We start from the raw sequence: 25,241 nt of genomic DNA on the forward strand, positions 1-25,241 counted from the left end.
TTAGTTCTACTGATGTCTGGGGTAGACAACCCTGTTCCTGTAGTGTTAGTTCTACTGATGTCTGGGGTAGACAACCCTGTTCCTGTAGGGTTAGTTCTACTGATGTCTGGGGTAGACAACCCTGTTCCTGTAGTGTTAGTTCTACTGATGTCTGGGGTAGACAACCCTGTTCCTGTAGGGTTAGTTCTACTGATGTCTGGGGTAGACAACCCTGTTCCTGTAGTGTTAGTTCTACTGATGTCTGGGGTAGACAACCCTGTTCCTGTAGGGTTAGTTCTACTGATGTCTGGGGTAGACAACCCTGTTCCTGTAGTGTTAGTTCTACTGATGTCTGGGGTAGATTTTGTTGTCAGCACATTCAACTATGTAAAGAAAAAAGTTTTTAATAAGAATATTTAACTCATTCAGATCTAGGATGTGTTATTTTAGTGTTCCCTTTATTTATTTGAGCAGTGTATATTTGTTTTATATTATTATATATTGTTCTAGTAATACAGTGGGGCAAAAAAGTATTTAGTCAGCCACCAATTGTGCAAGTTCTCCCACTTAAAAAGATGAGAGAGGCCTGTAATTTTCATCATAGGTGCACTTCAACTATGACAGACAAAATGAGAAAGAAAATCCAGAAAATCGCATTGTAGGATTTTTAATGAATTTATTTGTCAAATTATGGTGGAAAATAAGTATTTGGTCACCTACAAACAAGCAAGGTTTCTGGCTCTCACAGACCTGTAACTTATTGTTTAAGAGGCTCCTCTGTCCTCCACTCGTTACCTGTATTAATGGCACCTGTTTGAACATGTTATCAGTATAAAAGACACCTGTCCACAACAGCTGACAAACAGTCACACTCCAAACTCCACTATGACCAAGACCAAAGAGCTGTCAAAGGACACCAGAAACAAAATTGTAGACCTGCACCAGGCTGGGAAGACTGAATCTGCAATAGGTAAGCAGCGTGGTTTGAAGTTGAGTTTGGAGTGTGACTGTTTGAGGTTGTGGACAGGTGTCCTTTATACTGATAACAAGTTCAAACAGGTGCCATTAATACAGGTAACGAGTGGAGGACAGAGGAGCCTCTTAAACAAGAAGTTACAGGTCTGTGAGAGCCATAAATCTTGCTTGTTTGTAGGTGACCAAATACTTATTTTCCACCATAATTTGCAAATAAATTCATTAAAAATCCTACAATGTGATTTTCTGGATTTATTTTCTCATTTTGTCTGTCATAGTTGAAGTGTACCTATGATGACAATTACAGACCTCTCTCATCTTTTTAAGTGGGAGAACTTGCACAATTGGTGGCTGACTAAATACTTTTTTTGCCCCACTGTGTATGTTGTTCTATTTTATATTATATTATTATATCATATATATTTGTATTATATTATTAAATATTGTGTTCTATTAATACATGTTGTTATATATTATATCATCCTATTTTAATTCTAAGTCACCTCCCTCTCTCCTCTAGAAGTGGTAATGAACACTAAACTAGAGACGTCAGATCTACGATGGACCGTTTACCCACACACAGACTCTGAGGTATACACACACACACACACACACACACACACACACACACACACACACACACACACACACACACACACACACACACACACACACACACACACACACACACATACTAACACACACACACACATACTAACACACACACACACACACACACACACACACACACACACACACACACACACACACACACACACACACACACACACACATACTAACACACACACACACATACTAACACACACACACACACACACACACACACACACACACACACACACACACACACACACACACACACACACACTAATGCACCGTGTTGCTGGAACCAATTCCAAAACACATGTCATCTTGATGTTCTGGTGCTGTTCGGGCAGTTTAAAGTCTTGATGTTCTGGTGCTGTTCAGCAGTTTAAAGTCTTGATGTTCTGGTGCTGTTCGGGCAGTTTAAAGTCTTGATGTTCTGGTGCTGTTCAGCAGTTTAAAGTCTTGATGTTCTGGTGCTGTTCGGGCAGTTTAAAGTCTTGATGTTCTGGTGCTGTTCAGCAGTTTAAAGTCTTGATGTTCTGGTGCTGTTCAGCAGTTTAAAGTCTTGATGTTCTGGTGCTGTTAAGACAGTTTAAAGTCTTGATGTTCTGGTGCTGTTCTGACAGTTTAAAGTCTTGATGTTCTGGTGCTGTTCAGGCAGTTTAAAGTCTTGATGTTCTGGTGCTGTTCTGACAGTTTAAAGTCTTGATGTTCTGGTGCTGTTTAGGCAGTTTAAAGTCTTGATGTTCTGGTGCTGTTCTGACAGTTTAAAGTCTTGATGTTCTGGTGCTGTTCAGCAGTTTAAAGTCTTGATGTTCTGGTGCTGTTCTGACAGTTTAAAGTCTTGATGTTCTGGTGCTGTTCAGGCAGTTTAAAGTATTGATGTTCTGGTGCTGTTCTGACAGTTTAAAGTCTTGATGTTCTGGTGCTGTTCGGCAGTTTAAAGTCTTGATGTTCTGGTGCTGTTCAGCAGTTTAAAGTCTTGATGTTCTGGTGCTGTTCTGACAGTTTAAAGTCTTGATGTTCTGGTGCTGTTCGGGCAGTTTAAAGTCTTGATGTTCTGGTGCTGTTCAGCAGTTTAAAGTCTTGATGTTCTGGTGCTGTTCAGCAGTTTAAAGTCTTGATGTTCTGGTGCTGTTCAGCAGTTTAAAGTCTTGATGTTCTGGTGCTGTTCTGACAGTTTAAAGTCTTGATGTTCTGGTGCTGTTCAGCAGTTTAAAGTCTTGATGTTCTGGTGCTGTTCTGACAGTTTAAAGTCTTGATGTTCTGGTGCTGTTCGGGCAGTTTAAAGTCTTGATGTTCTGGTGCTGTTCAGGCAGTTTAAAGTCTTGATGTTCTGGTGCTTTTCAGGCAGTTTAAAGTCTTGATGTTCTGGTGCTGTTCGGGCAGTTTAAAGTCTTGATGTTCTGGTGCTGTTCGGGCAGTTTAAAGTCTTGATGTTCTGGTGCTGTTCGGGAAGTTTAAAGTCTTGATGTTCTGGTGCTGTTCTGACAGTTTAAAGTCTTGATGTTCTGGTGCTGTTCGGGCAGTTTAAAGTATTGATGTTCTGGTGCTGTTCTGACAGTTTAAAGTCTTGATGTTCTGGTGCTGTTCGGGCAGTTTAAAGTCTTGATGTTCTGGTGCTGTTCAGCAGTTTAAAGTCTTGATGTTCTGGTGCTGTTCAGCAGTTTAAAGTCTTGATGTTCTGGTGCTGTTCAGCAGTTTAAAGTCTTGATGTTCTGGTGCTGTTCAGGCAGTTTAAAGTCTTGATGTTCTGGTGCTGTTCAGCAGTTTAAAGTCTTGATGTTCTGGTGCTGTTCAGGCAGTTTAAAGTCTTGATGTTCTGGTGCTGTTCTGACAGTTTAAAGTCTTGATGTTCTGGTGCTGTTCGGGCAGTTTAAAGTCTTGATGTTCTGGTGCTGTTCTGACAGTTTAAAGTCTTGATGTTCTGGTGCTGTTCAGGCAGTTTAAAGTCTTGATGTTCTGGTGCTGTTCTGACAGTTTAAAGTCTTGATGTTCTGGTGCTGTTAAGACAGTTTAAAGTCTTGATGTTCTGGTGCTGTTCAGGCAGTTTAAAGTCTTGATGTTCTGGTGCTGTTCAGGCAGTTTAAAGTCTGGATGTTCTGGTGCTGTTCAGGCAGTTTAAAGTCTTGATGTTCTGGTGCTGTTCAGGCAGTTTAAAGTCTTGATGTTCTGGTGCTGTTAAGACAGTTTAAAGTCTTGATGTTCTGGTGCTGTTCTGACAGTTTAAAGTCTTGATGTTCTGGTGCTGTTCAGGCAGTTTAAAGTCTTGATGTTCTGGTGCTGTTCGGGCATTTTAAAGTCTTGATGTTCTGGTGCTGTTCTGGCAGTTTAAAGTCTTGATGTTCTGGTGCTGTTCTGACAGTTTAAAGTCTTGATGTTCTGGTGCTGTTCAGGCAGTTTAAAGTCTCGATGTTCTGGTGCTGTTAACACAGTTTAAAGTCTTGATGTTCTGGTGCTGTTCAGGCAGTTTAAAGTCTTGATGTTCTGGTGCTGTTCGGGCATTTTAAAGTCTTGATGTTCTGGTGCTGTTCTGGCAGTTTAAAGTCTTGATGTTCTGGTGCTGTTCTGACAGTTTAAAGTCTTGATGTTCTGGTGCTGTTCAGGCAGTTTAAAGTCTTGATGTTCTGGTGCTGTTCGGGCAGTTTAAAGTCTTGATGTTCTGGTGCTGTTCAGCAGTTTAAAGTCTTGATGTTCTGGTGCTGTTCTGACAGTTTAAAGTCTTGATGTTCTGGTGCTGTTCGGGCAGTTTAAAGTCTTGATGTTCTGGTGCTGTTCAGCAGTTTAAAGTCTTGATGTTCTGGTGCTGTTCTGACAGTTTAAAGTCTTGATGTTCTGGTGCTGTTCAGCAGTTTAAAGTCTTGATGTTCTGGTGCTGTTCAGCAGTTTAAAGTCTTGATGTTCTGGTGCTGTTCTGACAGTTTAAAGTCTTGATGTTCTGGTGCTGTTCGGGCAGTTTAAAGTCTTGATGTTCTGGTGCTGTTCAGGCAGTTTAAAGTCTTGATGTTCTGGTGCTGTTCAGCAGTTTAAAGTCTGGATGTTCTGGTGCTGTTCGGGCAGTTTAAAGTCTTGATGTTCTGGTGCTGTTCAGGCAGTTTAAAGTCTTGATGTTCTGGTGTCCAATAATAATTATTATATGCATATATTAGCAATTTTTTACATTTTTTTTCTTCAGTTTTCTAGGGGTACCCAATTTCTCCAAAGGGGGCGTAAATCTGCCATGTCCTCAACAGGTTAAGACAGTTTAAAGTCTTGATGGGGACTTATTGTAGAGGAATGTAACTGTTTTCTGGGTGATTTTAGTTCTGCTTCCCATGACTGGGTTTTTATTTATTTTAATATGTATATTTATGTTGTATATACATGGCACTCAAAAACACTCTATGATGTCATAACCATCTAACCTGTATTATATGATGTAATAACACTCTAACCTGTATTATATGATGTCATAACCCTCTAACCTGTATTATATGATGTAATAACACTCTAACCTGTATTATATGATGTCATAACACTCTAACCTGTATTATATGATGTCATAACCCTCTAACCTGTATTGTATGATGTAATAACACTCTAACCTGTATTATATGATGTCATAACACTCTAACCTGTATTATATGATGTAATAACACTCTAACCTGTATTATATGATGTAATAACACTCTAACCTGTATTATATGATGTCATAACACTCTAACCTGTATTATATGATGTAATAACACTCTAACCTGTATTATATGATGTAATAACACTCTAACCTGTATTATATGATGTAATAACACTCTAACCTGTATTATATGATGTCATAACCATCTAACCTGTATTATTTGATGTAATAACACTCTAACCTGTAGTATATGATGTAACAACACTCTAACCTGTATTATATGATGTAATAACACTCTAACCTGTATTATATGATGTCATAACCCTCTAACCTGTATTGTATGATGTCTCAGTGGGAGGAGATGAGTGGTCTGGATGATGAAGGGACCAGCGTGAGAACCTATCAGCTGTGTCCTGGAGACAGCAGCACCTCTCATTGGCTTAGGAGCCGGCTGATCCCCCGAAGGACTGCCTCCGTGCTCTACGTAGAGATACGGTACGGACACACTGATTGGTTGATTAGTTTATAAATATGTTCAGTGATTGGTTGATTCATTGTTTGTGGTCGCTGGGTTACTCTCTAGGTTTCTTCCTTGTAGAGAGTTTTTGCTGTGCTTCTGCCTCTGCATTGCCTGATCTTTGGGGTTTTACCCTGTGTTTCTGTAACACATGAAGACGTAAAAAAATGGCTTCATAAATACATTTGATTGACTTGTTGATTGATTGATTATTGTATCGATGTATATATTGATCGACAGGTTTACGATGATGGAGTGTTCGTCTCTTCCCTTCAACTCCCACCGGTCCTGTAAAGAGACGTTCAACCTGCACTACTATCAGACAGACACGGACGAAGCTACCAACACACACCCTGCCTGGATGGAAAACCCCTATACTAAGGTACGGTTCCCATGGATACATAGAACGTTGTGATTGGAGTGTCTGAAGTGCAGTACAGCACTCCTTTGAAATGAAGTCATTTTTAGACAAATATGGAAATGTGTCATTTTGTCACTTTCGTGGCTATGTGGTGAAGCCATATGCAACTCCTGAAGAAACGGACTTGAAGCTAGCTAGTGTATTAAGAGTTAGAGAACCTACCAACTGACTTGAAGCTAGCTAGTGTATTGAGAGTTAGAGAACCTACCAACTTACTTGAAGCTAGCTATTGTATTAAGAGTCAGAGAACCTACCAACTGACTTGAAGCTAGCTAGTGTATTAAGAGTCAGAGAACCTACCAACTGACTTGAAGCTAGCTAGTGTATTAAGAGTTAGAGAACCTACCAACTGACTTGAAGCTAGCTAGTGTATTAAGAGTTAAAGAACCTACCAACTGACTTGAAGCTAGCTAGTGTATTAAGAGTCAGAGAACCTACCAACTGACTTGAAGCTAGCTAGTGTATTAAGAGTCAGAGAACCTACCAACTGACTTGAAGCTAGCTAGTGTAGTAAGAGTCAGAGAACCTACCAACAGGGTTGGAGTGTGTTCCCATTGACAACCAACCAACCAAACAAACAAACAATCCTTCCTTGTTAGTTTGTTTATGGACCATTACAGGAAGACCCCTCCAGACGACCTTGGTTTACCATCCTGTCTAACCCTCTGACCCCTCCAGATGACCTTATTGGTTTACCATCCTGTCTAACCCTCCGACCCCTCCAGATGACCTTCTTGGTTTACCATCCTGTCTAACCCTCTGACCCCTCCAGATGACCTTATTGGTTTACCATCCTGTCTAACCCTCTGATTCCCAGGTGGACACAGTAGCAGCTGACTTCCTGCTTCGTAGGGGCGGAGAGAGGAAGTCCAACGTGAAGACTCTCAGGATTAGTCGGTTGACTAAAAGGGGCGTGTACCTAGCCTTCCAGGCACAGGGAGTCTGCATGGCCTTATTGGCTGTCAGGGTACGAGATCTTTAACAAGTCCCTTACCTTTACCTCAAACTAGTGTTTGTTGTGTCTTTCAACAGTCCACAGTTTTCTGAAGTTTTACAAAATCCTAGGCGAATGTGCGTATTCTGAGGTCAATCAATCGATACATTTCTTTACTTTCTAGTTTCTTTCTAACCTGTATTTTGTCCCCAAGGTGTATTTTAAGAAGTGCCCCACCCTGACGCGTTCCTTCTCCCGATTCCCTGAGACTGTTCCACATACCTTGGTGGAGGGGGCTCAAGGAGAGTGTGTAGACAACGCCGTGACCCCCCCGGGCGAGCTGGCACGCCCTCCCAGCATGCTGTGCGGTGAGGACGGACAGTGGGTCGGTCAGCCGGCCACTGCCTGCGCCTGTCGGCCAGGGTATGAAGCTACAGACACAGACCTCCGATGCAAAGGTGAGAGAGAGAGTAACAGAGATAATATGTCAGAGAGAGTTACAGAGATAATATGTCAGAGAGAGTAACAGAGATAATATGTCAGAGAGAGTAACAGAGATAATATGTCAGAGAGAGTAACAGAGATAATATGCCAGAGAGAGTAACAGAGATAATATGTCAGAGAGAGTAACAGAGATAATATGCCAGAGAGAGTAACAGAGATAATATGCCACAGAGAGTAACAGAGATAATATGCCAGAGAGAGTAACATAGATAATATGTCAGAGAGAGTAACAGAGATAATATGCCAGAGAGAGTAACAGAGATAATATGTCAGAGAGAGTAACAGAGATAATATGTCAGAGAGAGTAACAGAGATAATATAATATGTCAGAGAGAGTAACAGAGATTATATGTCAGAGAGTAACAGAGATAATATGTCAGAGAGAGTAACAGAGATAATATGTCAGAGAGAGTAACAGAGATAATATGTCAGAGAGAGTAACAGAGATAATATGCCACAGAGAGTAACAGAGATAATATGTCAGAGAGAGTAACATAGATAATATGTCAGAGAGAGTAACAGAGATAATATGTCAGAGAGAGTAACAGAGATAATATGCCAGAGAGAGTAACAGAGATAATATGTCAGAGAGAGTAACAGAGATAATATGCCAGAGAGATTAACAGAGATAATATGCCACAGAGAGTAACAGAGATAATATGCCAGAGAGAGTAACATAGATAATATGTCAGAGAGAGTAACAGAGATAATATGCCAGAGAGAGTAACAGAGATAATATGCCAGAGAGAGTAACAGAGATAATATGTCAGAGAGAGTAACAGAGATAATATGCCAGAGAGAGTAACAGAGATAATATGTCAGAGAGAGTAACAGAGATAATATGCCAGAGAGAGTAACAGAGATAATATGCCACAGAGAGTAACAGAGATAATATGCCAGAGAGAGTAACAGAGATAATATGTCAGAGAGAGTAACAGAGATAATATGTCAGAGAGTAACAGAGATAATATGTCAGAGAGTGTAACATAGATAATATGTCAGAGAGAGTAACAGAGATAATATAATATGTCAGAGAGAGTAACAGAGATAATATGTCAGAGAGAGTAACAGAGATAATATGTCAGAGAGAGTAACAGAGATAATATGTCAGAGAGAGTAACAGAGATAATATGTCAGAGAGAGTAACAGAGATAATATGTCAGAGAGAGTAACAGAGATAATATGCCAGAGAGAGTAACAGAGATAATATGTCAGAGAGAGTAACAGAGATAATATGTCAGAGAGAGTAACAGAGATAATATGCCAGAGAGAGTAACAGAGATAATATGTCAGAGAGAGTAACAGAGATAATATGTCAGAGAGAGTAACAGAGATAATATAATATGTCAGAGAGAGTAACAGAGATTATATGTCAGAGAGTAACAGAGATAATATGTCAGAGAGAGTAACAGAGATAATATGTCAGAGAGAGTAACAGAGATAATATGTCAGAGAGAGTAACAGAGATAATATGTCAGAGAGAGTAACAGAGATAATATGTCAGAGAGAGTAACAGAGATAATATGTCAGAGAGTAACAGAGATAATATGTCAGAGAGTGTAACATAGATAATATGTCAGAGAGAGTAACAGAGATAATATAATATGTCAGAGAGAGTAACAGAGATAATATGTCAGAGAGTAACAGAGATAATATGTCAGAGAGAGTAACAGAGATAATATGTCAGAGAGAGTAACAGAGATAATATGTCAGAGAGAGTAACAGAGATAATATGTCAGAGAGAGTAACAGAGATAATATGTCAGAGAGAGTAACAGAGATAATATGCCAGAGAGAGTAACAGAGATAATATGTCAGAGAGAGTAACAGAGATAATATGCCAGAGAGATTAACAGAGATAATATGCCACAGAGAGTAACAGAGATAATATGCCAGAGAGAGTAACATAGATAATATGTCAGAGAGAGTAACAGAGATAATATGCCAGAGAGAGTAACAGAGATAATATGCCAGAGAGAGTAACAGAGATAATATGTCAGAGAGAGTAACAGAGATAATATGCCAGAGAGAGTAACAGAGATAATATGTCAGAGAGAGTAACAGAGATAATATGCCAGAGAGAGTAACAGAGATAATATGTCAGAGAGAGTAACAGAGATAATATGTCAGAGAGAGTAACAGAGATAATATGCCAGAGAGAGTAACAGAGATAATATAATATGCCAGAGAGAGTAACAGAGATAATATAATATGTCAGAGAGAGTAACAGAGATAATATGTCAGAGAGTAACAGAGATAATATGTCAGAGAGAGTAACAGAGATAATATGTCAGAGAGAGTAACAGAGATAATATGTCAGAGAGAGTAACAGAGATAATATGCCAGAGAGATTAACAGAGATAATATGCCACAGAGAGTAACAGAGATAATATGCCAGAGAGATTAACAGAGATAATATGCCACAGAGAGTAACAGAGATAATATGCCAGAGAGAGTAACATAGATAATATGTCAGAGAGAGTAACAGAGATAATATGCCAGAGAGAGTAACAGAGATAATATGCCAGAGAGAGTAACAGAGATAATATGTCAGAGAGAGTAACAGAGATAATATGCCAGAGAGAGTAACAGAGATAATATGTCAGAGAGAGTAACAGAGATAATATGCCAGAGAGAGTAACAGAGATAATATGCCACAGAGAGTAACAGAGATAATATGTCAGAGAGAGTAACAGAGATAATATGCCAGAGAGAGTAACAGAGATAATATGTCAGAGAGAGTAACAGAGATAATATGTCAGAGAGAGTAACAGAGATAATATAATATGTCAGAGAGAGTAACAGAGATAATATGTCAGAGAGTAACAGAGATAATATGTCAGAGAGAGTAACAGAGATAATATGTCAGAGAGAGTAACAGAGATAATATGTCAGAGAGAGTAACAGAGATAATATGTCAGAGAGAGTAACAGAGATAATATGTCAGAGAGTAACAGAGATAATATGTCAGAGAGTGTAACATAGATAATATGTCAGAGAGAGTAACAGAGATAATATAATATGTCAGAGAGAGTAACAGAGATAATATGTCAGAGAGTAACAGAGATAATATGTCAGAGAGAGTAACAGAGATAATATGTCAGAGAGAGTAACAGAGATAATATGTCAGAGAGAGTAACAGAGATAATATGTCAGAGAGAGTAACAGAGATAATATGTCAGAGAGAGTAACAGAGATAATATGCCAGAGAGAGTAACAGAGATAATATGTCAGAGAGAGTAACAGAGATAATATGCCAGAGAGAGTGACAGAGATAATATGCCACAGAGAGTAACAGAGATAATATGCCAGAGAGAGTAACATAGATAATATGTCAGAGAGAGTAACAGAGATAATATGCCAGAGAGAGTAACAGAGATAATATGCCAGAGAGAGTAACAGAGATAATATGCCAGAGATAGTAACATAGATAATATGTCAGAGAGAGTAACAGAGATATTATGTCAGAGAGAGTAACAGAGATAATATGTCAGAGAGAGTAACAGAGATAATATGTCAGAGAGAGTAACAGAGATAATATGTCAGATAGAGTAACAGAGATAAACAGAAGAGAGATGGTAACAGACTAGAGGGAGATGGTAACAGACTAGATGGAGAAACAGAAGAGAGATGGTAACAGACTAGAGGGAGATGGTAACAGACTAGATGGAGAAACAGAAGAGAGATGGTAACAGACTAGAGGGAGATGGTAACAGACTAGAGGGAGATGGTAACAGACTAGATGGAGAAACAGAAGAGAGATGGTAACAGACTAGAGGGAGATGGAAAGTTGTGGAAGGGATGGAGAGTTGTGGGAAGAAGGAAGGAGAGAAAATGATTGGTGAGTGATAGAGGTTAGAGGTCAACCTGCTGCTCTAAAGCCTTGTGTGTGTGTGAGAGAGAGGCACTGTGTGTGTGTGTGTGTGTGTGTGTGTGTGTGTGTGTGTGTGTGTGTGTGTGTGTGTGTGTGTGTGTGTGTGTGTGTGTGTGTGTGTGTGTGTGTGTGTGAGTGAGAGTGAGGCACTGTGTGTGTGTGTGTGTGTGTGTGTGTGTGTGTGTGTGTGTGTGTGTGTGTGTGTGTGTGTGTGTGAGAGAGAGAGGCACTGTGTGTGTGTGTGTGTGTGTGTCTGTGTGCGTGTGTGTGTGTGTGTGTGTGAGAGAGAGGCATTGTGTCTGTGTGTTAGCCAGTTCAGTGTATGGAAAAGGAGAGGTGTGTCAGTCTGGGAATAAAACCACATCAAAGGAACAGAGGGATAGAGAGAACAAGAGAATGAAAGAGAAATGATGGAGAGATGAGCCAGGGTGTCGTCTCTCTCCCGGGTCAAATTACCCACGCTGCACCTCACCACACCCTGCTCCACCTGCAAAGCTGAGGCTCATCTGTATTCTATAGCTGGGAGTGATAGGATACGCTACTGTATCACACACACACAGACACACAGCGGAGACACACACACACACACACACAGCAGAGACGTACACACACACACAGCGGCGACACACACACACACACACACAGCGGAGACAAACACACACTCACACACACACACACACACAGCTGGTTTACATTAAGTTCAGAGCTGGAACAGAAACATAGAGAGAGAGGAGGAATAGGAGACGGAGAAGGAGAGGCTAATTATAACCTAACTAACTCTGACTTAACTAACTCTGACCTTATTAACTCTGACCTAACTAACTCTGATCTAACTAACTCTGACCTGACTAACTCTGACCTGACTAACTCTGACCTAACTAACTCTGACCTAACTAACTCTGACCCAACTAACTCTGACCTTATTAACTCTAACCCAGGACACACCCCTAACCCAGGACACACCCCCTAACCCAGGACACACACCCTAACCCAGGACACACCCCCTAACCCTAACCCAGGACACACCCCCTAACCCAGGACACACCCCCTAACCCAGAACACACCCCCTAACCCAGGACACACACCGTAACCCAGGACACACCCCCTAACCCAGGACACACCCCTTAACCCTAACCCAGGTTTTAAGCTCTTCTCTCTGTAGTGTTATGGCTAACAGCACTGGAGAGATGAGAGAGAGAATGTTGATAAAATGTCAGAATGAGTGGTGTTATTATGACTGTCTGGGGGGAGTGGTGCTATGACTGTCTGGGGTGAGTGGTGTTATGACTGTCCGGGGTGAGTGGTGTTATGAGTGTCTGGGGTGAGTGGTGTTATGAGTGTCTGGGGTGAGTGGTGTTATGACTGTCCGGGGTGAGTGGTGTTATGAGTGTCTGGGGTGAGTGGTGTTATGAGTGTCCGGGGTGAGTGGTGTTATGAGTGTCTGGGGTGAGTGGTGTTATGAGTGTCTGGGGTGAGTGGTGTTATGAGTGTCTGGGGTGAGTGGTGTTATGAGTGTCTGGGGGGAGTGGTGTTTTGACTGTCTGGGGTGAGTGGTGACTGTTCTCTCTCTCTCTCTCTCTCTCTCTCTCTGTCTCTCTCTCTCTCTCTCTCTTTCTCTCTCTCTCTCTCTCTCTCTCTCTCTCTCTCTCTCTCTCTCTCTCTTTCTCTCTCTCTCTCTCTCTCTCTCTCTCTCTCTCTCTCCAGCTTGTCCAGTGGGTCAGTATAAGGCAGGGCCAGGAGTCGGTGGGTGTGTCCTGTGTCCGACCAATAGCAACACTTTGGTAACAGGCTCCTCCTACTGCCTCTGTCGTCCCGGTTACCACAGAGCAGATTCCGACCCCACACACACACCCTGCACACGTAAGTCTCTACCTTCTGTCTCCTCCTCTGTCTGCTCCTCATCTATCTGCTCCTCCTTGTCCTCTGTCTCTTCTGCTTTCTCTGTCTCCTCCTTCTCCTGCGTCTCCCCTCCTCTTCTGTCTCCTCCTCCTTGTCCTCTGTCTCTTCTGCCTTCTCTGTCTCCTCCTCCTTGTCCTGTGTCTCCTCTTCCTCTTCTCTCCTCCTCCTCCTCCTCTTTCTCCTCTTCCTCTTCTGTCTGCTCCTCCTTGTCCTCTGTCTCTTCTGCCTTCTCTGTCTCCTCCTCCTCTTTCTCCTCTTCCTCCTCTGTCTCCTCCTCCTTGTCCTGTGTTTCCTCTTCCTCTTCTGTCTCCTCTTCCTTGTCCTGTGTCTCCTCTTCCTCTTCTGTCTCCTCCTCCTCCTCCTCTGTCTCCTCTTACTCGTCTGTCTCCTCCTCCTCCTCCTCTTTCTCCTCTTCCTCTTCTGTCTCCTTTTCCTGTGTCTCCTCTTCCTCTTCTGTCTCCTCCTCCTCCTCTGTCTCCTCTTCCTCTTCTGTCTCCTCCTCCTCCTCTGTCTCCTCTTCTTCTTCTGTCTCTTCCTCCTCCTTTGCTATGACACCGGTCTGAATGTACTGTGTGGTAGAGATATGACACTGGTCTGAATGTACTGTGTGGTAGAGATATGGCACTGGTCTGAATGTACTGTGTGGTAGAGCTATGACACTGGTCTGAATGTACTGTGTGGTAGAGCTATGGCACTGGTCTGAATGTACTGTGTGGTAGAGCTATGACACTGGTCTGAATGTACTGTGTGGTAGAGATATGGCACTGGTCTGAATGTACTGTGTGGTAGAGCTATGACACTTGTCTGAATGTACTGTGTGGTAGAGCTATGACACTGGTCTGAATGTACTGTGTGGTAGAGCTATGACACTGGTCTGAATGTACTGTGTGGTAGAGCTATGACACTGGTCTGAATGTACTGTGTGGTAGAGCTATGGCACTGGTCTGAATGTACTGTGTGGTAGAGCTATGACACTGGTCTGAATGTACTGTGTGGTAGAGCTATGACACTGGTCTGAATGGTACTGTGTGGTAGAGATATGGCACTGGTCTGAATGTACTGTGTGGTAGAGCTATGACACTGGTCTGAATGTACTGTGCTATCGCACTGGTCTGAATGTACTGTGTGGTAGAGCTATGGCACTGGTCTGAATGTACTGTGTGGTAGAGATATGGCACTGGTCTGAATGTACTGTGTGGTAGAGCTATGACACTGGTCTGAATGTACTGTGTGGTAGAGCTATGACACTGGTCTGAATGTACTGTGTGGTAGAGATATGGCACTGGTCTGAATGTACTGTGTGGTAGAGCTATGCCACTGGTCTGAATGTACTGTGTGGTAGAGCTATGACACTGGTCTGAATGTACTGTATGGTAGAGCTATGACACTGGTCTGAATGTACTGTGTGGTAGAGCTATGACACTGGTCTAAATGGTACTATGTGGTAGAGCTATGACACTGGTCTGAATGTACTGTGTGGTAGAGCTATGACACTGGTCTGAATGTACTGTGTGGTAGAGCTATGACACTGGTCTGAATGTACTGTGTGGTAGAGCTATGACACTGGTCTGAATGTACTGTGTGGTAGAGCTATGACACTGGTCTGAATGTACTGTGTGGTAGAGATATGGCACTGGTCTGAATGTACTGTGTGGTAGAGCTATGACACTGGTCTGAATGTACTGTGTGGTAGAGCTATGACACTGGTCTGAATGTACTGTGTGGTAGAGATATGGCACTGGTCTGAATGTACTGTGTGGTAGAGCTATGCCACTGGTCTGAATGTACTGTGTGGTAGAGCTATGGCACTGGTCTGAATGTACTGTGTGGTAGAGCTATGGCACTGGTCTGAATGTACTGTGTGGTAGAGCTATGCCACTGGTCTGAATGTACTGTGTGGTAGAGCTATGGCACTGGTCTGAATGTACTGTATGGTAGAGCTATGACACTGGTCTGAATGTACTGTGTGGTAGAGCTATGGCACTGGTCTGAATGTACTGTGTGGTAGAGATATGGCACTGGTCTGAATGTACTGTATGGTAGAGCTATGACACTGGTCTGAATGTACTGTGTGGTAGAGCTATGACACTGGTCTAAATGGTACTATGTGGTAGAGCTATGACACTGGTCTGAATGTACTGTGTGGTAGAGCTATGACACTGGTCTGAATGTACTGTGTGGTAGAGCTATGACACTGGTCTGAATGTACTGTGTGGTAGAGCTATGACACTGGTCTGAATGTACTGTGTGGTAGAGCTATGACACTGGTCTGAATGTACTGTGTGGTAGAGCTATGACACTGGTCTGAATGTACTGTGTGGTAGAGCTATGGCACTGGTCTGAATGTACTGTGTGGAAGAGCTATGGCACTGGTCTGAATGTACTGTGTGGTAGAGCTATGGCACTGGTCTGAATGTACTGTGTGGTAGAGATATGGCACTGGTCTGAATGTACTGTATGGTAGAGCTATGACACTGGTCTGAATGTACTGTGTGGTAGAGCTATGACACTGGTCTAAATGGTACTATGTGGTAGAGCTATGACACTGGTCTGAATGTACTGTGTGGTAGAGCTATGACACTGGTCTGAATGTACTGTGTGGTAGAGCTATGACACTGGTCTGAATGTACTGTGTGGTAGAGCTATGACACTGGTCTGAATGTACTGTGTGGTAGAGCTATGACACTGGTCTGAATGTACTGTGTGGTAGAGCTATGGCACTGGTCTGAATGTACTGTGTGGTAGAGCTATGACACTGGTCTGAATGTACTGTGTGGTAGAGCTATGACACTGGTCTGAATGTACTGTATGGTAGAGCTATGACACTGGTCTGAATGTACTGTGTGGTAGAGCTATGACACTGGTCTGAATGGTACTGTGTGGTAGAGCTATGGCACTGGTCTGAATGTACTGTATGGTAGAGCTATGACACTGGTCTGAATGTACTGTATGGTAGAGCTATGACATCGGCTATAGTCGTTGTGATGCTCTGGAAGGAACACGGCCGTAGAATACAGTCGTCGTGATGCTCTCGAAGGAACACGGCCGTAGAATACAGTCTTTGTGTTGCTCTGGAACGCGGCCGTAGAATATAGTCTTTGTGATGCTCTGGAACGCGGCCGTAGAGTACAGTCTTTGTGATGCTCTGGAACGCGGCCGTAGAATACAGTCTTTGTGATGCTCTGGAACGCGGCCGTAGAATATAGTCTTTGTGATGCTCTGGAACGCGGCCGTAGAATACAGTCGTTGTGATGCTCTGGAAGGAACACGGCCGTAGAATACAGTCTTTGTGATGCTCTGGAACGCGGCCGTAGAATACAGTCATTGTGTTGCTCTGGAAGGAACACGGCCGTAGAATACAGTCGTTGTGATGCTCTGGAAGGAACACGGCCGTAGAATACAGTCGTTGTGATGCTCTGGAAGGAACACGGCCGTAGAATACAGTCTTTGTGATGCTCTGGAACGCGGCCGTAGAATACAGTCATTGTGTTGCTCTGGAAGGAACACGGCCGTAGAATACAGTCGTTGTGATGCTCTGGAACACGGCCGTAGAATACAGTCGTTGTGATGCTCTGGAAGGAACACGGCCGTAGAATACAGTCGTTGTGATGCTCTGGAACACGGCCGTAGAATACAGTCGTTGTGATGCTCTGGAAGGAACACGGCCGTAGAATACAGTCGTTGTGATGCTCTGGAAGGAACACGGCCGTAGAATACAGTCGTTGTGATGCTCTGGAAGGAACGTGGCCGTAGAATACAGTCGTTGTGATGCTCTGGAAGGAACACGGCCGTAGAATACAGTCGTTGTGATGCTCTGGAAGGAACACGGCCGTAGAATACAGTCATTGTGATGCTCTGGAAGGAACGCGGCCGTAGAATACAGTCTTTGTGATGCTCTGGAAGGAACACGGCCGTAGAATACAGTCGTTGTGATGCTCTGGAAGGAACACGGCCGTAGAATACAGTCGTTGTGATGCTCTGGAAGGAACACGGCCGTAGAATATAGTCTTTGTGATGCTCTGGAACGCGGCCGTAGAATATAGTCTTTGTGATGCTCTGGAATGCGGCCGTAGAATACAGTCTTTGTGATGCTCTGGAACGCGGCCGTAGAATACAGTCGTTGTGATGCTCTGGAAGGAACACGGCCGTAGAATACAGTCGTTGTGATGCTCTGGAACGCGGCCGTAGAATACAGTCATTGTGTTGCTCTGGAAGGAACACGGCCGTAGAATACAGTCGTTGTGATGCTCTGGAAGGAACACGGCCGTAGAATACAGTCGTTGTGATGCTCTGGAAGGAACACGGCCGTAGAATACAGTCTTTGTGATGCTCTGGAACGCGGCCGTAGAATACAGTCATTGTGTTGCTCTGGAAGGAACACGGCCGTAGAATACAGTCGTTGTGATGCTCTGGAACACGGCCGTAGAATACAGTCGTTGTGATGCTCTGGAAGGAACACGGCCGTAGAATACAGTCGTTGTGATGCTCTGGAACACGGCCGTAGAATACAGTCGTTGTGATGCTCTGGAAGGAACACGGCCGTAGAATACAGTCGTTGTGATGCTCTGGAAGGAACACGGCCGTAGAATACAGCCGTTGTGATGCTCTGGAAGGAACGCGGCCGTAGAATACAGTCGTTGTGATGCTCTGGAAGGAACACGGCCGTAGAATACAGTCGTTGTGATGCTCTGGAAGGAACACGGCCGTAGAATACAGTCATTGTGATGCTCTGGAAGGAACGCGGCCGTAGAATACAGTCTTTGTGATGCTCTGGAAGGAACACGGCCGTAGAATACAGTCGTTGTGATGCTCTGGAAGGAACACGGCCGTAGAATACAGTCGTTGTGATGCTCTGGAAGGAACACGGCCGTAGAATATAGTCTTTGTGATGCTCTGGAACGCGGCCGTAGAATATAGTCTTTGTGATGCTCTGGAATGCGGCCGTAGAATACAGTCTTTGTGATGCTCTGGAACGCGGCCGTAGAATACAGTCGTTGTGATGCTCTGGAAGGAACACGGCCGTAGAATACAGTCGTTGTGATGCTCTGGAACGCGGCCGTAGAATACAGTCGTTGTGATGCTCTGGAAGGAACACGGCCGTAGAATACAGTCGCTGTGATGCTCTGGAAGGAACACGGCCGTAGAATACAGTCGTTGTGATGCTCTGGAAGGAACACGGCCGTAGAATACAGTCATTGTGATGCTCTGGAAGGAACGCGGCCGTAGAATACAGTCTTTGTGATGCTCTGGAAGGAACACGGCCGTAGAATACAGTCGTTGTGATGCTCTGGAAGGAACACGGCCGTAGAATACAGTCGTTGTGATGCTCTGGAAGGAACACGGCCGTAGAATATAGTCTTTGTGATGCTCTGGAACGCGGCCGTAGAATATAGTCTTTGTGATGCTCTGGAATGCGGCCGTAGAATACAGTCTTTGTGATGCTCTGGAACGCGGCCGTAGAATACAGTCGTTGTGATGCTCTGGAAGGAACACGGCCGTAGAATACAGTCGTTGTGATGCTCTGGAACGCGGCCGTAGAATACAGTCATTGTGTTGCTCTGGAAGGAACACGGCCGTAGAATACAGTCGTTGTGATGCTCTGGAAGGAACACGGCCGTAGAATACAGTCGTTGTGATGCTCTGGAAGGAACACGGCCGTAGAATACAGTCTTTGTGATGCTCTGGAACGCGGCCGTAGAATACAGTCATTGTGTTGCTCTGGAAGGAACACGGCCGTAGAATACAGTCGTTGTGATGCTCTGGAACACGGCCGTAGAATACAGTCGTTGTGATGCTCTGGAAGGAACACGGCCGTAGAATACAGTCGTTGTGATGCTCTGGAACACGGCCGTAGAATACAGTCGTTGTGATGCTCTGGAAGGAACACGGCCGTAGAATACAGTCGTTGTGATGCTCTGGAAGGAACACGGCCGTAGAATACAGCCGTTGTGATGCTCTGGAAGGAACGCGGCCGTAGAATACAGTCGTTGTGATGCTCTGGAAGGAACACGGCCGTAGAATACAGTCGTTGTGATGCTCTGGAAGGAACACGGCCGTAGAATACAGTCATTGTGATGCTCTGGAAGGAACGCGGCCGTAGAATACAGTCTTTGTGATGCTCTGGAAGGAACACGGCCGTAGAATACAGTCGTTGTGATGCTCTGGAAGGAACACGGCCGTAGAATACAGTCGTTGTGATGCTCTGGAAGGAACACGGCCGTAGAATATAGTCTTTGTGATGCTCTGGAACGCGGCCGTAGAATATAGTCTTTGTGATGCTCTGGAATGCGGCCGTAGAATACAGTCTTTGTGATGCTCTGGAACGCGGCCGTAGAATACAGTCGTTGTGATGCTCTGGAAGGAACACGGCCGTAGAATACAGTCGTTGTGATGCTCTGGAACGCGGCCGTAGAATACAGTCGTTGTGATGCTCTGGAAGGAACACGGCCGTAGAATACAGTCGTTGTGATGCTCTGGAAGGAACACGGCCGTAGAATACAGTCGTTGTGATGCTCTGGAACGCGGCCGTAGAATACAGTCGTTGTGATGCTCTGGAAGGAACACGGCCGTAGAATACAGTCGCTGTGATGCTCTGGAAGGAACACGGCCGTAGAATACAGTCGCTGTGATGCTCTGGAAGGAACACGGCCGTAGAATACAGTCGCTGTGATGCTCTGGAAGGAACACGGCCGTAGAATACAGTCGTTGTGATGCTCTGGAAGGAACGCGGCCGTAGAATACAGTCGTTGTGATGCTCTGGAAGGAACGCGGCCGTAGAATACAGCCGTTGTGATGCTCTGGAAGGAACACGGCCGTAGAATACAGTCATTGTGATGTTCTGGAAGGAACGCGGCCGTAGAATACAGTCGTTGTGATGCTCTGGAAGGAACACGGCCGTAGAATACAGTCGTTGTGATGCTCTGGAAGGAACGCGGCCGTAGAATACAGTCGTTGTGATGCTCTGGAAGGAACGCGGCCGTAGAATACAGTCGTTGTGATGCTCTGGAACGCAGCCGTAGAATACAGTCTTTGTGATGCTCTGGAACGCGGCCGTAGAATACAGCCGTTGTGATGCTCTGGAAGGAACACGGCCGTAGAATACAGTCGTTGGGATGCTCTGGAAGGAACGTGGCCGTAGAATACAGCCGTTGTGATGCTCTGGAACACGGCCGTAGAATACAGTCGTTGTGATGCTCTGGAAGGAACACGGCCGTAGAATACAGTCATTGGGATGCTCTGGAACGCGGCCGTAGAATACAGTCGTTGTGATGCTCTGGAACACGGCCGTAGATTACAGTCTTTGTGATGCTCTGGAAGGAACGCGGCCGTAGAATACAGTCTTTGTGATGCTCTGGAAGGAACGCGGCCGTAGAATACAGTCGTTGTGATGCTCTGGAAGGAACACGGCCGTAGAATACAGTCTTTGTGATGCTCTGGAAGGAACGCGGCCGTAGAATACAGTCATTGTGATGCTCTGGAAGGAACTTGGCCGTAGAATACAGTCATTGTGATGCTCTGGAAGGAACACGGCCGTAGAATACAGTCGTTGTGATGCTCTGGAACGCGGCCGTAGAATACAGTCGTTGTGATGCTCTGGAAGGAACACGGCCGTAGAATACAGTCGTTGTGATGCTCTGGAAGGAACGCGGCCGTAGAATACAGTCGTTGTGATGCTCTGGAAGGAACGCGGCCGTAGAATACAGTCGTTGTGATGCTCTGGAAGGAACACGGCCGTAGAATACAGTCTTTGTGATGCTCTGGAAGGAACACGGCCGTAGAATACAGTCGTTGTGATGCTCTGGAACACGGCCGTAGTATACAGTAGTTGTGATGCTCTGGAAGGAACACGGCCGTAGAATACAGTCGTTGTGATGCTCTGGAAGGAACACGGCCGTAGAATACAGTCGTTGTGATGCTCTGGAAGGAACACGGCCGTAGAATACAGTCTTTGTGATGCTCTGGAAGGAACACGGCCGTAGAATACAGTCGTTGTGATGCTCTGGAAGGAACACGGCCGTAGAATACAGTCGTTGTGATGCTCTGGAAGGAACACGGCCGTAGAATAAAGTCGTTGTGATGCTCTGGAAGGAACGCGGCCGTAGAATACAGTCGTTGTGATGCTCTGGAAGGACCACGGCCGTAGAATACAGTCATTGTGATGCTCTGGAAGGAACACGGCCGTAGAATACAGTCGTTGTGATGCTCTGGAAGGAACACGGCCGTAGAATACAGTCATTGTGATGCTCTGGAACGCGGCCGTAGAATACAGTCGTTGTGATGCTCTGGAAGGAACGCGGCCGTAGAATACAGTCATTGTGATGCTCTGGAACGCGGCCGTAGAATACAGTCTTTGTGATGCTCTGGAAGGAACACGGCCGTAGAATACAGTAGTTGTGATGCTCTGGAAGGAACACGGCCGTAGAATACAGTCGCTGTGATGCTCTGGAAGGAACACGGCCGTAGAATACAGTCGCTGTGATGCTCTGGAAGGAACACGGCCGTAGAATACAGTCTTTGTGATGCTCTGGAAGGAACACGGCCGTAGAATACAGTCTTTGTGATGCTCTGGAAGGAACACGGCCGTAGAATACAGTCGTTGTGATGCTCTGGAAGGAACGCGGCCGTAGAATACAGTCGTTGTGATGCTCTGGAAGGAACACAGCCGTAGAATACAGTCGTTGTGATGCTCTGGAAGGAACGCGGCCGTAGAATACAGTCGTTGTGATGCTCTGGAAGGAACACGGCCGTAGAATACAGTCGTTGTGATGCTCTGGAAGGAACACGGCCGTAGAATACAGTCGTTGTGATGCTCTGGAAGGAACACGGCCGTAGAATACAGTCGTTGTGATGCTCTGGAAGGAACACGGCCGTAGAATACAGTCGTTGTGATGCTCTGGAAGGAACACGGCCGTAGAATACAGTCATTGTGATGCTCTGGAACGCGGCCGTAGAATACAGTCGTTGTGATGCTCTGGAAGGAACGCGGCCGTAGAATACAGTCATTGTGATGCTCTGGAACGCGGCCGTAGAATACAGTCTCTGTGATGCTCTGGAAGGAACACGGCCGTAGAATACAGTCATTGTGATGCTCTGGAACGCGGCCGTAGAATACAGCCGTTGTGATGCTCTGGAAGGAACGCGGCCGTAGAATACAGTCATTGTGATGCTCTGGAACGCGGCCGTAGAATACAGTCGTTGTGATGCTCTGGAACGCGGCCGTAGAATACAGTCATTGTGATGCTCTGGAAGGAACGCGGCCGTAGAATACAGTCGTTGTGATGCTCTGGAACGCGGCCGTAGAATACAGTCGTTGTGATGCTCTGGAAGGAACGCGGCCGTAGAATACAGTCTTTGTGATGCTCTGGAAGGAACGCGGCCGTAGAATACAGTCGTTGTGATGCTCTGGAAGGAACGCGGCCGTAGAATACAGTCATTGTGATGCTCTGGAAGGAACACGGCCGTAGAATACAGTCGTTGTGATGCTCTGGAAGGAACACGGCCGTAGAATACAGTCGTTGTGATGCTCTGGAAGGAACACGGCCGTAGAATACAGTCGTTGTGATGCTCTGGAACGCGGCCGTAGAATACAGTCGTTGTGATGCTCTGGAAGGAACGCGGCCGTAGAATACAGTCGTTGTGATGCTCTGGAAGGAACGCGGCCGTAGAATACAGTCGTTGTGATGCTCTGGAAGGAACACGGCCGTAGAATACAGTCTTTGTGATGCTCTGGAAGGAACGCGGCCGTAGAATACAGTCGTTGTGATGCTCTGGAAGGAACACGGCCGTAGAATACAGTCGTTGTGATGCTCTGGAAGGAACGCGGCCGTAGAATACAGTCGTTGTGATGCTCTGGAAGGAACGCGGCCGTAGAATACAGCCGTTGTGATGCTCTGGAAGGAACACGGCCGTAGAATACAGTCGCTGTGATGCTCTGGAACGCGGCCGTAGAATACAGTCGTTGTGATGCTCTGGAACGCGGCCGTAGAATACAGTCGTTGTGATGCTCTGGAACACGGCCGTAGAATACAGTCGTTGTGATGCTCTGGAACGCGGCCGTAGAATACAGTCGTTGTGATGCTCTGGAAGGAACGCGGCCGTAGAATACAGTCGTTGTGATGCTCTGGAACGCGGCCGTAGAATACAGTCGTTGTGATGCTCTGGAACACGGCCGTAGAATACAGTCGTTGTGATGCTCTGGAACACGGCCGTAGAATACAGTCGTTGTGATGCTCTGGAACGCGGCCGTAGAATACAGCCGTTGTGATGCTTTGGAACACGGCCGTAGAATACAGTCTTTGTGATGCTCTGGAACGCGGCCGTAGAATACAGCTGTTGTGATGCTCTGGAAGGAACACGGCCGTAGAATACAGTCGTTGGGATGCTCTGGAAGGAACGTGGCCGTAGAATACAGCCGTTGTGATGCTCTGGAACACGGCCGTAGAATACAGTCGTTGTGATGCTCTGGAAGGAACACGGCCGTAGAATACAGCTGTTGTGATGCTCTGGAAGGAACACGGCCGTAGAATACAGTCGTTGGGATGCTCTGGAAGGAACGTGGCCGTAGAATACAGCCGTTGTGATGCTCTGGGCAGCAGCTCCGTTTTAGATAATCGTGAAGGGAGGGGAGTGTGGGCAGCAGCTCCGTTTTAGATAAACGTGAAGGGAGGGGGAGTGTGGGCAGCAGCTCCGTTTTAGATAAACGTGAAGGGAGGGGAGTGTGGGCAGCAGCTCCGTTTTAGATAAACGTGAAGGGAGGGGAGTGTGGGCAGCAGCTCCGTTTTAGATAACGACTGTGTAAAATAGCACACGGGCAGAAGGTGATCCTAAGCATTGAAAAAGAGGTTTCCGTTGGGACGGGCGGGGCGTTGGTGAACCCTCAGTATCCATAGCCACGGTCTTTCTTCTGTTTCTGCTCTCTGACTGGAACCCATTGTTGTTGTCCCACTCAATGGAGCTTAAAGCCACCTGGGAAATCTATAAACATGACTTGACTGTCCCCCCCCCCCCCCCCCCCCCCATCCTGTCTCTCCCCCCAGGCCCCCCCTCAGCGCCACGCTCCATTGTAACCCAGATCAACGACACCATGGTGACGTTAGAGTGGTCGGAACCTTTGGAACGCGGTGGCCGTGGAGACCTGACCTATAGCGTTGGGTGTGTCCGCTGTGGCGCCTCCCCTCAGAGGGCATGTCTTCCCTGTGAAGAGGGCGTGTCCTATCGCCCCAGCCAGCACGGCCTATCACAGCGCAGGGTGGTCATCCGCGGGCTCCTCCCACACACCACCTACACCTTCACGGTTCAGTCAGAGAACGGCGTCTCACAGCTCAGCCTATCGGAACCCTCCGTGGAAAGGGTCAATATCACAACCAGCCGAGACGGTATAAAGACACTACACACACACACACTACACACGCACACACACACACACACACACACACACACACACACATGCACACGCACACACACATTATACATCCACACAGAGACTAAACACACATCTACACTCTATAGATCTATATGTTATTAAATCTGTCTGAGTAATACTTTTTATTTTGTTGGTGTCTGTCTCTGTGTGTCTCTCTGTGTGTCCGTCTCTGTGTGTCTCTCTCTGTGTCTCTCTCTGTATGTCTCTCTCTGTGTGTGTCTCTCTCTCTGTGTGTCTCTCTCTGTGTCTCTCTCTGTATGTCTCTCTTTGTGTGTGTCTCTCTGTGTGTCTCTCTTTGTGTCTCTCTGTATGTCTCTCTCTGTATGTCTCTCTCTGTGTGTGTGTCTCTCTGTGTGTGTATCTCTCTGTGTGTATCTCTCTGTGTGTCTCCCTCTGTGTGTCTCTCTCTGTGTCTCTCTGTGTGTCTCTCTCTGTGTGTCTCTCTCTGTGTGTCTCTCTCTGTGTGTCTCTCTCTGTGTGTCTCTCTCTGTGTGT

The 25,241-nt window shown here is 45.5% G+C and overlaps 1 protein-coding gene across 1 annotated transcript in view; it reads left to right on the top strand.

The window, feature by feature from the left end:
- LOC149980711 (ephrin type-B receptor 4b-like) overlaps positions 1-25,241 on the top strand; it is a 73,848-nt gene that overhangs the window by 23,590 nt on the left and 25,017 nt on the right. Inside the window, exons 2-8 of the mRNA XM_090183308.1 lie at positions 1,475-1,545; positions 5,529-5,671; positions 5,934-6,075; positions 6,932-7,081; positions 7,263-7,506; positions 13,130-13,285; positions 24,361-24,699. Of these exons, the coding sequence (XP_090039434.1) occupies positions 1,475-1,545; positions 5,529-5,671; positions 5,934-6,075; positions 6,932-7,081; positions 7,263-7,506; positions 13,130-13,285; positions 24,361-24,699 (1,245 nt within the window). The remainder of the gene's footprint in view (positions 1-1,474; positions 1,546-5,528; positions 5,672-5,933; positions 6,076-6,931; positions 7,082-7,262; positions 7,507-13,129; positions 13,286-24,360; positions 24,700-25,241) is intronic.

The sequence above is a fragment of the Oncorhynchus mykiss genome, chromosome 9 (genome assembly GCF_057628025.1).
Source record: "Oncorhynchus mykiss isolate SJ-2025 chromosome 9, ASM5762802v1, whole genome shotgun sequence".
Classification (NCBI taxonomy): Eukaryota; Metazoa; Chordata; class Actinopteri; order Salmoniformes; family Salmonidae; genus Oncorhynchus; species Oncorhynchus mykiss.